Below are 15,485 nucleotides of genomic sequence, written 5' to 3'. Positions count from 1 at the left end.
GTGGGACACTGACGCTCCCACATTCAACATTGCCACTTTTTGGAAGTCATTCAGAATTGCCTAGAGCCCAGAAAAGCAATGCCCTTGCACTTCAGATTCCCCATCGCTTATCCTCAGAAACACGGACCAGCAGCGTGTCAGTCAGAGCGATTGCTTTGCCCTGACCTTGTTTCCAAACAGTACAGTTTAATTTTCAAAAATGCTTCAAAGCTATTGAATTATTTTGCATCAGGATGACTTGATTTGTTACCATGTTACACAAAAATCCCTGCTCGCAGCTCGCGGAAAATCCAGCCCCATCTGCCCGCGCGCGTTGCTGCAGTAATAAAGCCCGGCCGCATTAAGGGCTTTGCTGCGGGGGACGTGCCTGGCGCGGGCTCATGGCTGCCAGCTCGTCTGCTCTGTTTTCTGTCGACCCGGCCAACTTCTTCTCTAAGTTTGCAAGAGCATATAAATACAAGATTAAAAACAAATCCCAAACATTTTCGCTTCATCTGTTTAAAAATATCTAAGCCTCCTAATGGACTTTGTTAACCTACTACACAAATCACAACTGCACAGGAGCTTTTTTGGAGTCACTGAACAAGTACAGGGCAAGGAAAGCTCCACATCGGTGAATTCCTGAGCTTTCTTCCCCAACAGAAAACACCCATAAAGAACACACCAAAGCCTGAGCTGCCTCCCATTGAGTTATTACAAATCTCTCCATGAGATTCTTCCCAATAAACAATTAGTTTCATCAGAACCTTCTGGATCTTTTGGTTATTCATAGCAAAATAACGATCTGCCTGGTTTTGTATTCTACCCCTCAGCAGGAAAATAATCAATAGAGCTGTGGTTTGAAGTCCGATATCTTAGTTATTCTTAGCTTTGACTTAATTTGTCTGAAATCTGTCTGCTGTTAGGAGCTGTAAATCACCATCAGCCAGACCAGCAGTGGCACATTTGGCAACACAACATGTACAGCAGGAACCCGGGTGCACCGCACAGACACGCAAAAACCTTTGAATCACAGCTAAACCAGTTCATCCTTCCATCCACTTATCTTCATACAAGACTAACATTTCAGGCAGATTTGTACAGGCTTAACTTCTGCCAAAGGTCAATTTCCCAGAGGCTGGAGTAATGTCCCTTGATGCTATTGTGCTAATTAGCAGCAACGCTTCCTTTAAAAATACATGCAAACCAAAGCAAGCAGCTGGTAAAGCCAAGCTGCTGACATTGAAACTTGCTGGAGAAACAACCCTCGCCAAGACCGCCAGGGCCAAAGGAGGGTGCAACGACCGAGCTTAAACCCCCAGCAGCCCGAGGGGCGCGCTGCGTACCGGGACACCCGGCCCAGCCGCAGCACGAGCTCGAAGGCACCCGCGGAGCGAGGACCGCAGCCCGGACAGACCCGCCCGGGTACGCCCGCCCTGGGGGCTGCGCGGAAATCCAACACAGCGCCTGCAGAGCCCTGCGCTTCTCTAACTATGCTCTGTTTTTGTGGGGTTTTAATTAATATTTTAGTCTAAGAACAAGCACTCTACAATATGGAACAAATAAAACCAGTGTAGTAGTTACTGTCAAAGAAAAGCATCCACGCCTCCCCATTGCTCTGGCCATGGGCGATGTGGCAAAGCTTGCTTGATTTTTTAAAGATCCTGATGTAAACAATTTTAAATGCAATAGTGTTGGAAACATTATATCATAAGGAAAACCTAAATTCTGAGATTTGAATGCTACATGAATATTACATTTAGGCTAATCTTAAGTTTGAAGTGCAAACTTCAAATCAAACTAGGAAGAAAACACTCGGGCTGTCAAGAGCACATCCCAAGCAGCTTATAGAATGCACAGGGATGAAGAATTCGAGACCTTTCAGGTAACCAGCTTTGTGGGCAAGAGAAGCGCAGTGGATATTGCTCCCCTGACTCTAGCAAGCGTTCTGACACAAACTCACGGCTGAACCCCTGAGAGATGGTTTGAACAAGTGGACAACAAGTGTGGGTGGAAAACTGGCTGGACCCCCATGATTAAAGCGTTGTGAGGACTGGGGTGAAGACCCACCAGTGGCTCGATGGGACCGTTTCTCAGAGGCTTTTTATTACTGACCTTGACTACAGCACAGAGTGCACCTCGAGTAACTTTGCAGGTGAGGAGAAGCAGGTGACACGCTCGAGGGCAGAGCTGATGTCCAGAAGGTCCTCAACAGGACGACAGCAACACGAGACAGCGGTGTGCCCCTCTGGCAACAGAGACCATCACGCCTGGCTCCATGAGCACGAGTCGCCAGCAGGGCAAGGACAGCGATTGTTCTCTGTTCATCATCTGTGAGACCACACCTGGAGCGCTCAGGCTGGTTTTGGGCCCCGGGTACAAGAAATATCTCGGACTGGATCGAGCCTGGCAGAGGTGGCCGCAAGTGTCACAGGGCTGGAGCATGAGGATGTACAATCACAGAATCATTTAAGTTGGAAGAGACCCTTAAGATCACTGACTCCACCCATGAGCTAACCCTGGCACTGCCCCATGGACGAGGCAACTCGGCTCAGTCTCCCAAAGAGAGGACCTTGTTGCCACCTTTATCTCGAGGGAGAGCAGAGGGCAGGCAGAGCAGGCTGCTGGAGGGACGCCACGGGCACAGCGTCAAGGAGGGGAAAGTTCTGACCACAAGGGTGATCAAACGCTGAGCCAGGGGCCCAGAGAAGCTGTGGGATTCCAGCCCTGGAGAGCCCGAAGCCTTGACCTGCGGAGGTGCCGGCCACGCCATCGGCACGGGCCCTGGGCTGGAGCAGGGAGCTCCGCGGGTGCAAACCGAACCGCTCTACGGTAACAGCGATGGCCCTCGAGGCAGCATTCACTAGCAGAAACAGTTTAGAACCAAGATGTTTAAAAAATATATATTCTACACTGAAAGGTTCTTCGGTCTGATTTACTGTATAATTCTACACATCTTTCTCTGTATGTGTTTTCTGGCTCAGCAGAATTGAAGCTGTAGAAACATTGCATTAGGACCAGATTGGTAGTAACAGGAAACCAAACCCACCTGCCCCACACTCGCACGTGCTCTCACGTTAGCAATATAGATGGTTGTTCTCTTCCGAACTGCGGGGCAAGGGGATTTTGCTGGTGTGATGATGTTCCTGGTGAGCCAGGACTGCTGCAGCGTCCCCACCGCCCCACCGGACGGGTGACACATCACCCGCTGCCCTTCCACATCCTGTCTTGGGAAGGCTGTCCGCGCCTTTCTGAGAAATCTAGGGTGGCTTAAGAAGATATTAATACAACTCGTGTACAAGAAATCACCCTCAGTGCCGATAAAATAGATTGACACGTTGCATCTTTGCTTTTTGTGAAACAATTATGGCGAAGGCTGATGTCCTTGAACCTTGACAATTTGGTTCAGACATAAGGAGGAGGCCAACAACCACTGAAGTTTAGAAACGGGTGCAGTGCTGATTACAGCTGCTGCCAGGTCAGCCTCGTCAGCCATGGCCAGAGTTGCTGCTGGTGCTTTGTTTTTCCCCAGAGTTCAGCGGGGCGATGCGTCACGTTGCCAGCTCTCGTATTCAGGAAGTCATCAGAAGGAGTCTGCAGCGTGCCAGTGCCACCCAGTTATGTTTTCTCTCCTAACTGACGAGAAAGTCCAGCGTCTCCACCTATGACTAGTTAAGACAGATCAGAGAAAGCTGGCTGGAAATCAATCCAGATGACGCTCGGAACGTTGAGCTGGGAGGCAGCTGAATAACAGGCAGTCCCCATCTTCTGAGTGCAAGAGCGGTGCCTACAAAGCATCACAATCCAGCTTTTAGCTGTCAAATTAGAAATCGTGAAAGCCAGCTGTTGATCAGTTGTTACCAGTGAACAGCCGTATCCCTTCCTTTCTGACGCAGATATTCCAGCATTTTCCAAGAACGTGGCCCCTGTTTGCGGGTTCTCTGCCGCGCTGCAATGTGCTGAGGTACCCGAAGGGAGCTCGTGTGCTACGATGGCACGTGTCACCACCAGCAGGGCCACGCAAAACGCGTAATTTGGGGTCCTTCCTGTTGCAGGGACCCTGTGCTCGTTACCCGGGGAGCAGAGGGGGGTGAGCTGGGCTGTCTCACTCCCACTTGTGCAAAACATTGTGAAAGCAAACACAATATCTGCTTCACTTGTAATTTGTGCCACCTACTTGGGCAGAGTTGGGGGAGAAGAACGAAGACTCGCTCGGTGTCTAACAAATTTGCTCTGTAAATCATTTTAAGGGTGCCAGATGTTGGTTTAGCACCTACAACTTTGAAGGTGCTTGGGATCCCGAACAGACTGCTGGTACCAACACACCTGCACAAGAGGAATATCAGTCACAGATGCTTCAAGTGCCCGATCTGGGGGTGAGGAGGGGAGTCCTCAATTAGGAGAGCAATTCTAACCTTTTCAAGCATTTCTTTGCCCCTTGGCTTCCTCAGCTCTCTGAGCTGCCCCCAAGGCCTCTGGCAGCGTGTCCGACCCCGGCTCGGAACACACACTCAACAAGTCAGGAACGCCGTCGTTCGGTGATGAAGTGCGGGCGCTTATCTGAGCTCTGCAAGTCTATTTACAGCTCTCCATTAGTACACTCTCCTAGCAAGGAGCACAACTACAATGTCTCTATTCTCGTCTTTGATTAGTCCGGTTATTCAGGAAACTGGCAGCTTAGCAACAGATTCTGATGACCTAGAAAACTTCAACACACTAAAAGGCAACATGTGTGGAACACAGAAGAGCTAAACTGGAGGAGAAAACAGCGCGGTGAACAACCGAAGCCTTCAGGTACTGTCCACAGATCCTCATTCACGCACGTTTTCTTGTACGCACCTTCAATTCTAAAGGCACGTCCGCTCCCGTAACTGTTAGCAAGCAGAATTCTCATCTCCCAAACGTTTTTCATCCATGCTTGTTTGACTGCCCCCCTCTCAGCCTTTAATTCCCAGGAGCTATTAGCTTTTCAATTAAAGCTTTTACAGAAAACAACCCGAAAAGCCTCAAAACACAACCACCTTAAAACATGAAATACATTCCTGCATAGTTTCTATGGGATGTGTTTAATGTACATACATGATATGAAATTATTTCCAATGCCTATTATGCTCTGCAATAGTTTGGCTACATAATTCCTGTATTTAATGTCTTTTTTTATAAAAAATGGATACTTAGATCCAATGGGTGGGTTTTTTCTCTTTAGGGCAACACTACCTGTATTTAACCGACGTTGGTGGAAAGGATTAAGAATTCCAGGATACCGAGAGGAGACACGTTGAAAGCGATTAAATCCACACGGTCCATTTCCCAACGCCCGACCCAGCCCCAGGCAAACACGTCCCCACTTTCTGCTGAGCAGGCAGAACTAGAGCCATCATTAATGTTCAATAACTGGGCATGTTAACAGCCAGACTCAAACACTCACCTGTTCCAGTCTCATCAGCTCTATCATTTCCATAACGCGGATAAAGTGGCAGCAACGATCCGAGTGATCGACCATGAACGTAGGGAAAGGACGATTCTGCCAAATTCTCCATTCGGACAGGGAAAGCTCGTGAGTCGCTTTGTCTTCGTGCTGCTGCAGCTTCAAAGTAAGGTCGGCAATGAGATTTTAATCAAGAAATGGTTTAGCAAAACTAATGTCTACTTTTCTGGCAGGGACAACAAATACTCTGAATGTAGAACATTGTCACAAAGGTTTAAGAACATTATCACAAAGGTTTGAGTCAGATCTAAAATAAAACCAGTCCCGTGCTTTGTGTTGTTACGACTTCCAACAGAAGACAGCTCGGTTTCAGGGCTGAAATTACACAAAAGCTGCTCATTCTTTCACCGAATCAAAAAAGAGCTTGGAAAACTTGAGCTTTTCTTTCCGTAACATTTTTATATTTACACAAACAAGGGAATAAAAATGTGGAGCAACAACACCTCCGTGAATACAACATCCTGCACGGAACGCTTAGGAAAGGAACATAACTTAATGGATGCTGAGAGAATGTTAAATGCATTTTTCATTTACAGACCCAGTCTCAAAGACCCATATGAAGCATCTAATTCCTAAATTCTCAACCTCAAAAACCCACCTATAATTCTCCAAATTGCATTTTTAACACAGACCTCCTCCAAATGCACAGCTGCTTGGTTACGGAGGCTTTGTTAGCTTTGCCATTCAGGTTAGACTCACCGATACCTCTTCCAGGTTTTCCAAGGTTTCAAAACGAGTTTGGGGCAATATCGGTTCCTTTATTCCATCACTCTCCTTAATCCTGTAAAGTCTGTCCCATGTTTCAAATTCCTCAGCCGACAGAGACCAGCTCTCATGGCACTGTATTTGCTTCTGGCCTATAAGGGGAAAACACCAGGAAAATGTTCCCTACTTTAAGAAAAAGCACAAACAGAATAAAAAGAACTTTATACGACACCAGTCCAAAGAAAAAATACCTTCTGTGTGCCACAAGCAGAACCAGATATAGGGAATGTAACGTCAGATACAAGTGTTAAAACAGTGCTGAGTGTGTTATAATCATGGATAAATCTATCTATTAAACGGTTGTTTTGGGGAAGGCTTCATATAAACAAAGATACGGACAGACAGATGTCAATAGAGAGATATACGTATTTCAAATACCTATCGGCCCTGCAGCCAGTATAGCCAACACGGAAAGTACATGGCTTCAATTTCTAAACGTGTCTCGGGGACCTCGGGGAATAAACTGCAAATAAGCCCCTTTTTTTTTTTAGGTTACTCTTTACATACTGGAAGCAACATTTATCTGTTAAGGCAAAAATACCTGTCATGTTTGAATCAATGTCCTCTATCGAGGCACCACGAGCACAACGCCAGGTAAAACCAAACGGAAGACAAGGCGCTGGTGCCGCTGGCTGTGAGCAGGGACACCCTGGTGACAGTGAGGAAACAGGGCAGCTTTTGGCCGCCAGCACTGCCCAAGCCCACGCCTGGCCCCCACAGCGGCCATCGGGGCGAACAGCGTGGTAAGAACGCGGCTGCTTCCAGCCCGGCTGGGAGAAGCTTGGAGAAAAACAACGTAGTAATTCGACAGTCACCCTGCAGGCAGGATTTGGGATCAATCTGCAGCCACTGCCCTTTTCTGAACTAACGCCACCTCCCAGTCCCCTCCAGCTGCACCTGCCAGAGACTTTGGCTGCAGGGGACGGTGCGACAGTGTTTGTCAGAGACCCCAACGCAGAGCCCTCACGGTTCAGAGGTCAAGTTCAAGTCCTGGACATAAAGGATCTTTCACAGCTGGGTACAGTCACCACCACCGAGTTGGTTTAAGGTCACTGTTTAAAAGAATTCAGAAGATCAACACTGCCACTACAATAGATCTGACTCGTGTAACAAAATGTGAAGTAGCAGGCGCTTTTTTTAACAGTAATTAATGATCTTTAAGAACATTTGATGAGTTAAAGTGAAACATACTACCAAAGACAAACATATCGTTAAAAGCATCAGTGTTATTCTCCATGTCTTTCTCCAGAACGCAAACGTTTTCCTTTCGGTTCAAGCGGGAGCAGCGCCAGCCCCAGGGGCAGCCGGCACCGGTCCTGCCGGCTCTGCCCGCGTTCTGACCTGCAAGGGGACACTGAAATACGGAGCGGAAACGCAAAAAATAAAGACCTTTCTTCCTCTTCTCTCTGAGATGTATTTTGGCTGTCACTACAATCAGAAGCAGGCACTGCTCCAGACAGTAACGAGGGGGTTGAACAGAAAGCGGGCGCTCGGGGATGCGAGGCGGGCACTGAACCATCCGCACAACCACAGACCCCCCCGCTCCACGCGCCTCAGCCGCGGTGGCCATCACAAAACCCTGGTGATGACGGCCTGGGAAGCGCTGTTCCCTCAGCAGGAGGTTTGTTCAGCATATTATCTTCTTTATGCACTTACTGCCTCGCCTTTCTGTGCTCTACAACAGACCTACCAACGTTCTAAAATGATCGAGCACGACCATTTCCAAGTATCTACAAAACTTCGCTCTTTCTTCCTATCTTGTACTGTTGTTCAGGTTACCGACCATTCCAGTGCCACGTCACTATCACTAAAGCGCCATTTCTCTTTTCAGATTAATTTTCCTCCGAAGATATGTGCAATTCATTAATATCCCACCCTTCATTTATCCTCTTCCTCCCCTCAAAATCTTTTAGTTTTCAAGCATTTCTGGTTTATTGTCATTTCCAAAGGTGTAAGACATACTCTTCTTGTATTAACAAAAACACTAAGCTTAACTGTTGGAGCTCCAAACCAGATGTGGTACAGAACGATCACTAAACATTAAGTGGCGCCTGTGCCACTGGACACAGGTATATCGGAATTCTTCTCAAGACATTAACATCATCAACATTTCCTCTTGCATTTGCAGCTGGAGTTTGACCTTCAGCCATCGACTCCACGAGAAGCTCTTTGGAGAAAGACGAGACTAAAGTCTGCTTTGAAGTGCACTACTTAAGGTGGGAAGGGCGATGTGAGGACGCTGGAGGACAAGGCTGCGGAACCGGAGCAGCGGTGAGCACGGTGCCACGGGCGAGAGGCTGGAGCTGACAAACTGCTATTTCTGCTAGAGCCCCAGCCCTCGAGTGAGCGCACAGCCTGGGGTGCGGGAATGGAACAGCGTGAGACAGCGGCTTACGCGGTGCTTAGAGAAACACCATAATCCTCTTACCGGTGACACAGGAAAAGAGAGCAGATTTATGCTGGAGGGAACTACATCTTTTCTCTTTGGAAAGCATCCTTGAATCGCTTGGGTCATATTTCTCAGCAGTAATAAACATTTTATGCAGCTTTGGATCGACGCCTTCTGGAATCATACGCGGGCTGTGCTGGTAGAAACGAAGCGTTTTGTTTCCCGAAAGAGCTTTGTGGATGCTCCGCTTGTTAGACTGGCTTTGATTGTAAGTCTGCACAAGAGAAAACAAATCATACGTTGCTGGATAGTTTTTTCACATGACTTGATCAAAAGTAGAAGAACATGTGAGTATCTCTGGAGTTTCTCATTATTTTATGTTCTGTTATCAAGGTATTTTGACTTTTTTTCTGTTCTTCCTCAAACACAACTAAACCAGAACACAACACAAGGCCCTGAGAGCCAACCATGTCCCCTCGTCCGTGGATATCGTCAGTGAGAGCAACATAGCCCACTGGTCACGGTTTTGAACTCCAAGTTCAAGCCTTGTGGTGCGCCCCATATTCTGGTAACCTAAACAGACAGGGGAAAAAGAGGAGAGGAGGAGGAGAAGGAGGAGAGGAAGAGGAAGAGGAGAAGGAGGAGAGGAAGAGGAGAAGGAGGAGAGGAAGATAAAGCAATAAGGTTGTATTGAAAATCTGATAACAAATACATCACAACATAGCTACCAAGTTATATTTTTTTCTTCTTTTAAAGAGCTCCCATAGTAAAATATCCAAGTAAAATTAAATTGGAATTATCATCATTTTGTGCCCAGGTAGAACACGCAAACCAAATGTAATAAAACGTAAGGAAGTACCAAAGAACAGTGATTGTTGTTCAGGTCGCAAGCACTACAAGCTATAAAGCCCTGCGCAGTTTTCCTGCTCTGTACACGGACCGGCCGTAGGCACAGCGCTCGAGAGAAGAGGAACCCCAGCCCTTCCCCAGGGCAGCCCACAACCTACAACACCTCCAGCGCCGATGTCAATTAGGCTGTGTCAGAAACAAAGAAAGGAGGTCAAGCAAAAAAAAAAGGCAAAAGATTATTTGTTAATGTCCTGTGTGCTCCACGGCCTTTTAATTACACTCCATTCTTATTGTGCAACAGAGAAACCGAGACAAAGATGGAGAGACCAAGGAAAGAAAGAGGATTCCCTCCCAGTTTCCTTGTCCCAGGTGCTGGGCCCTTCTCTGCACACGGGAGCCGCAGGGGACGGGACAGCAACCAGCGCCGCCCCTGTCACACGGCAAACTCCCACACCCGCACGCCGGCTGCTCCAGTAACACTTCTCCAGAAGCTTTATCATTGATGTGATGTGGTTTGATGAAAAAAATCCCAATAATGAATAGGAGACCATGATTTACTCAGCTGCAAGTTATGTGATGGGCAAGAATCTCCATGTTGACAGATCTAGGAGGGTCAACCAAAAAAACCCAACGCCAAAACAAACCAATTAAATTTATTTCATGATGTCAAAACAAGAATCTTTAAGCACTGTCCGACCTTCAGGACAGTCAGAGCTCTGCTTCAAAAGATCTCTGCGAAAATCTGAAGAGCCCGGTGATCCAGCTACTCAACTGGAACTCCAGGAACGTAAGGGACATTTCCAAACGCCCCTGTAGAGCAGCGCTTGCAGTCGTACCCACTCCTCATGAGCAGCGCGAGAAAATAGCCATTTACAAACACCATTCGCTTTCATAACTTTGAACTCATTCCTTCAAAGCAGGTTTCCCCAGATAGGAATCTTGGGGCTCTCATTTTCAATTAAATCCCTGCTACCTACAGATTTAAACCAGAAACTGGAATAAACGCAATAATAGCAAGACTCTACAATTCTGGGCTTACAGTTAGCTTACACCCGTCTCAGGCTTCTCTGTCATGAAAGCCGATCCAGCTCAGAACCAAACAAAAGCAGGGAAGAACAAAACCAACTTTCAGCCAGAACAGTGAGGGAGCCCTGAAAACGCCCCGCGTCCAAACAGGGGTGCACGCTGAAACGGTGAAGATGCAGTTTCCTATTATTCCGCACCAGTCCCAGCCAGGAGCGGCGCCAAGGGGCCGGCTCTGCCCCTCCTGCCTGCACGGCGGCCCCGGCTCCCAGCGCACGGCTTAGGCTGCCGCTGGCCCTGTGGCTTCCCAAGGGGCAGCCTGCGCCCAGAGACGATTAATTAATTACACTGTGCGCTGGGTGCTGAGGTTCAGGAATTTAGCAAAAGTAGATTTCCACTTAAGCTGATCTCTTCAGACCTCACACGCAAGTCTGCTCGCGGGCAGGCGCGGTGTCGTCAGCAGCCCCGGGCTCCGGCCCTCGCTCTTCCACACCACCTTCCGCACCCGGATTTGCCGAGTCCCTCTTCATCATTGACAAAATAAGCACTATTGAGAACAGAGGCTTGAAGCCCTTTACATTGAGAAAGCGCATGTATTTCTAGAATATTGTGGGCTATTCTAGTTTCCCGCAGGGCCAGGAGTGCTCAGGATCACTGTGATTTTAATGCACAGTCTATGGTTTCCTGGAATGGACTAAACGAGTCACTTTTTTTTCGGAGGTGTTGAGGTTTGATTGTGCGGTGACAATAAAACCATGGCAGGTGTATTGTTAACCCCCCTTCCCACTCAGGCCAGGTGATGGGGAGGGAAAGAAGAACTGAGAGAAGAGAGCTGGGAAAATTAAACATGTTTTACTAATCATAGAATCACCCTAGAATCATCATAGAACGCTAGGGATTGGAAGGGACCTCAAAAGCTCACCTAGTCCAACCCCTCCGCCGGAGCAGGAACACCCAGATGAGGTTACACAGGAAGGTGTCCAGGCGGGTTGGAATGTCTGCACAGAAGGAGACTCCACAACCCCCTGGGTAGCCTGGGCCAGGCTGTGCCACCCTCACCCCAAACAAGTTGCTTCTCAAAATTAAGCGGAACCTCCTGTGTTCCAGCTTAAACCTATTACCCCTTGTCCTTACTAATGCTGCTGATCAAATAGAGAAAATAATACAAACTGTACCAAACCAATCTGGAAAGTGCCGGCAACTGCAGAGCCGGCAGCCGAAGTCCTGGACTGGACTCTGCAGCCAACCGGAGCTGGATTCAGTCTGTCACTGGCCTCGGTTCGCAGGGACGACTCGCAAGGTCCTCTGCTAATGTCGCCATAAGGAAAATGGACGAGATCCTCATGATCTCCCACTTTTATATGAAGTATCACGTGAATGGGATGTTATACTCGGTTGGTCAGTGTTTGGTCACCAGTTTCTCGTTGCCCCTCTCCCGAGATGTCCATCCATGCTTATCAGTGACCTCGCATTCCATTGCTATGGCTACCCAAACATGGATCTGGCTTTCAGGAACATGCAGCTGATCTGAAGCTTGAGCTGACAGGCACATTCACTACAAGAGAAACCTGTTTGTGACAAACCAGGACAGGAGGGAGAAGCGAACGCATGCTCACCCGCTCCTCACGGCCCTGGGCGAGGATGAGGACGATGCGGCCCTGGCGCCTGCGGCCCGTGCGGCCCATCCTCTGCACCAGCCGCACCGGGCTCTTCTGGGCGTCGAAGCAGACGATGAGATCCACCTCCCCGATGTCCAGACCTTCCTCCCCGACGCAGGTGGACACCAGGGTGTTATACCCGCCCTCACGGAAGCGTTTCACCACCTGAGTAAAGGATTCAAACCAGAGTTACAGGTCAGCCAGAAGGCCCCTACCGCACACTTGGCAGCTTTTCCAGGTTCAGACAGAAGATGATCAAAACCCACACGCTATCGTTATCAAAATCAACACATCAGTTCTTCAATTCTAAAATAAAGGGAAAAACGCACACCTTATTCTGCCTCCAACCACGGCATTCTTCTAAAACTGATCTTCCCAACTTTGCAACTCATGTTTTTTAAACTTTGCTAAATGAAAACTTAAGGATATATCTTATTTTTTCTACCTACAAGAAAAAGAAGAATCCCCTAAGCAAGTATTTGAATATTTCCCCAGAGTTTCAAATATATAAATAAATTTAGCAGTTGTTCAAATAATGTAAATACATAAAATATTTCAACTTGTGCGTTCTGAGTGAGCATAATTTTAGATACTCTGAAAGCAACTGAACTACATAGGAATTTACTAATGTTCTGTCCCTGTGTTGATACTCATGTAATTATTTACACAATTAATACGTTTAATCCCTATTTCCTAGCACAGATCTCATCTCTTCTTTACCTCGAGCTGTTCCTTCTGCGTGAAGCCCTTTGTGCTCTTTCCCGTGGAGTGGCCAACGAACGTCATCGCTCTGACAAGCGGGCTGAGCCGCGACAGCATCTCTGCGATTTCCTGCACGCTGTCTCGAAACGACGAGAAGATCATCACTCTGGTATCCGCAGCACCGGCAGAGGTGCTTCCGGTCGCGCCTTCACCTGCTTGAGGAGCCAGATTTTAAAATAATCACCGATAAAATACTGTGGGTAGATCATCCCACAAGCTACACATTGACTGCTCCCGTCTCGCTTAACGGGAAGGTTTTGTCCAATACACTGCAGAGAAAGTGGCACTTAGGAGCCGCTCAGCCTATTTACACCACCCTCCCAGAAAACGCTCCCTTACGCACCTGCCCCAACCATTCCTCTTCGGCATCAAAGCAGTGTTCTACTTCAGGAGAATTTACTATGGTGAGAATACCTTCTATCTGAGGTACCACTACTAATGTTACTTGGAAAAGCTTGGGTTTGACGGCAAGTGCATTGCAATGAACTTTAAGATGCATTCTTCCAAAGGGTCTCCAACGTGACTGTTAAATCTGCTGCTTAAACACCCCGAGTCAGCTGAGGCTCGCGCTACAGGAACAAACCGCTGTCACTGGAACAAAGGAGCTGCACACCGGCTTTCTGTGAGTTACTACGGCAGGTTGTCTCTCATTTCAATAGCAAAGATAACTTCTGCCTTTTCGACAAACAAGGAAAAATAATTACTGTTTCTTAGTAAGACGCTTTTGACCCAACCCACATTTCTTATGGATTTTGTCTTCTGGGCACTCAACCTTTTTTCTTCTTCTTTTGTTAAAAATATAAAGGTATCTGCCTTCATGAGCACAGGCTCTGTGAGCTACACCTGAGCCTGGACAGTCAGCTTCTCTTTATCCCACTCAGACACTAAAGCAACGTGCCTGTTACGAAGTGGAAGCACAGCATGTTAAAAAAGAGACTCTCTAAAAGCAGATAACGAATAAGCGAAGCCGGCATAGCCCGCACACGTTACCAGGCACAGCCCCCAGATGAAACCAAACACATTCCCACAGATCAAGAGCTCCTCTTTTATACAACTCTCCACAAACCACCTTTACCTCATTCAAAGGTTAGACAAGGAATTCAAACACTCAAGCCTGGATGCATAGAAAGAGGTTTCCCTGAACACACGAAGAACAGTCACTTGGTGCTCGACAGCAGTTTCATGCTGCGCCTGTAGCTCCAGCCTCAAGCAGCTCCAGCAGACTGACGGCACACCTTGGAATGAGCGCGGGCTGGATATCCCTTCCTTACACGAGTTCACGTGCTTCTCCTCTGCTAACTTTACTCTAAACAACATTACACTATATCTATTTTTAGCATATTCTCATGACTTTAACAACAATAATGCTCAGTAGCACCTGTCCCTGCACTGCAAAAAACATTGTACTGCTGCCGTTACCCCCTTGACCATCTCCAAAACCAGACTCGGAAAACCGAAGACATGAGCAGCCCATAATCAATCTGACAAGTAATCCAGAGTGGAAGATTAGCTGGGAGAAGCTCATTATGCTGAGCCAGCATCTCTGCAGGGCCGGGCAGAGCGCTGCCTGTGCAGGGCCGGGCAGAGCGCTCCCTGTGCAGGGCCATGCAGAGCGCTCCTTGTGCAGGGCCGGGCAGAGCGCTGCCTGTGCAGGGCCATGCAGAGCGCTGCCTGTGCAGGACCACGCAGAGCGCTGCCTGTGCAGGGCCACGCAGAGCGCTGCCTGTGCAGGACCATGCAGAGCGCTCCTTGTGCAGGGCCATGCAGAGCGCTGCCTGTGCAGGGCCACGCAGAGCGCTGCCTGTGCAGGGCCACGCAGAGCGCTCCCTGTGCAGGGCCATGCAGAGCGCTGCCTGTGCAGGGCCATGCAGAGCGCTGCCTGTGCAGAGCCATGCAGAGCGCTCCTTGTGCAGGGCCATGCAGAGCGCTCCTTGTGCAGGGCCATGCAGAGCGCTGCCTGTGCAGGGCCGGGCAGAGCGCTCCCTGTGCAGGGCCATGCAGAGCGCTCCTTGTGCAGGGCCGGGCAGAGCGCTGCCTGTGCAGGGCCATGCAGAGCGCTGCCTGTGCAGGACCACGCAGAGCGCTCCCTGTGCAGGGCCACGCAGAGCGCTGCCTGTGCAGGACCATGCAGAGCGCTCCTTGTGCAGGGCCATGCAGAGCGCTGCCTGTGCAGGGCCACGCAGAGCGCTGCCTGTGCAGGGCCACGCAGAGCGCTCCCTGTGCAGGGCCATGCAGAGCGCTGCCTGTGCAGGGCCATGCAGAGCGCTGCCTGTGCAGAGCCATGCAGAGCGCTCCTTGTGCAGGGCCATGCAGAGCGCTCCTTGTGCAGGGCCATGCAGAGCGCTGCCTGTGCAGGGCCATGCAGAGCGCTCCTTGTGCAGGGCCATGCAGAGCGCTCCTTGTGCAGGGCCATGCAGAGCGCTGCCTGTGCAGGGCCATGCAGAGCGCTGCCTGTGCAGGACCATGCAGAGCGCTCCCTGTGCAGGGCCATGCAGAGCGCTCCCTGTGCAGGGCCATGCAGAGCGCTCCTTGTGCAGGGCCATGCAGAGCGCTGCCTGTGCAGGGCCACGCA

At 49.1% G+C, this 15,485-nt stretch overlaps 1 protein-coding gene across 10 annotated transcripts in view; it reads right to left on the bottom strand.

Moving 5' to 3' along the window:
• FANCM (FA complementation group M) overlaps window positions 1-15,485 on the bottom strand; it is a 65,626-nt gene that overhangs the window by 20,621 nt on the left and 29,520 nt on the right. For 5 of the 10 annotated variants that reach the window (XM_065062995.1, XM_065063000.1, XM_065063003.1 and 2 more), the window contains 5 exons: window positions 12,872-13,068; window positions 12,110-12,316; window positions 8,661-8,895; window positions 6,167-6,324; window positions 5,408-5,566 (listed from right to left, as the gene is read on the bottom strand). In XM_065062995.1, coding sequence (XP_064919067.1) covers window positions 5,408-5,566; window positions 6,167-6,324; window positions 8,661-8,895; window positions 12,110-12,316; window positions 12,872-13,068 — 956 coding nt within the window. The remainder of the gene's footprint in view (window positions 1-5,407; window positions 5,567-6,166; window positions 6,325-8,660; window positions 8,896-12,109; window positions 12,317-12,871; window positions 13,069-15,485) is intronic. The other 5 variants (XM_065062999.1, XM_065063004.1, XM_065062998.1 and 2 more) reach the window with 4 other exon arrangements.

This window comes from Columba livia, chromosome 5 (genome assembly GCF_036013475.1).
Source record: "Columba livia isolate bColLiv1 breed racing homer chromosome 5, bColLiv1.pat.W.v2, whole genome shotgun sequence".
NCBI classification, from domain to species: Eukaryota; Metazoa; Chordata; class Aves; order Columbiformes; family Columbidae; genus Columba; species Columba livia.
The sequence above is the reverse complement of the archived record's forward strand: the minus strand, read 5'-3'. Positions and strand labels throughout refer to the sequence as shown.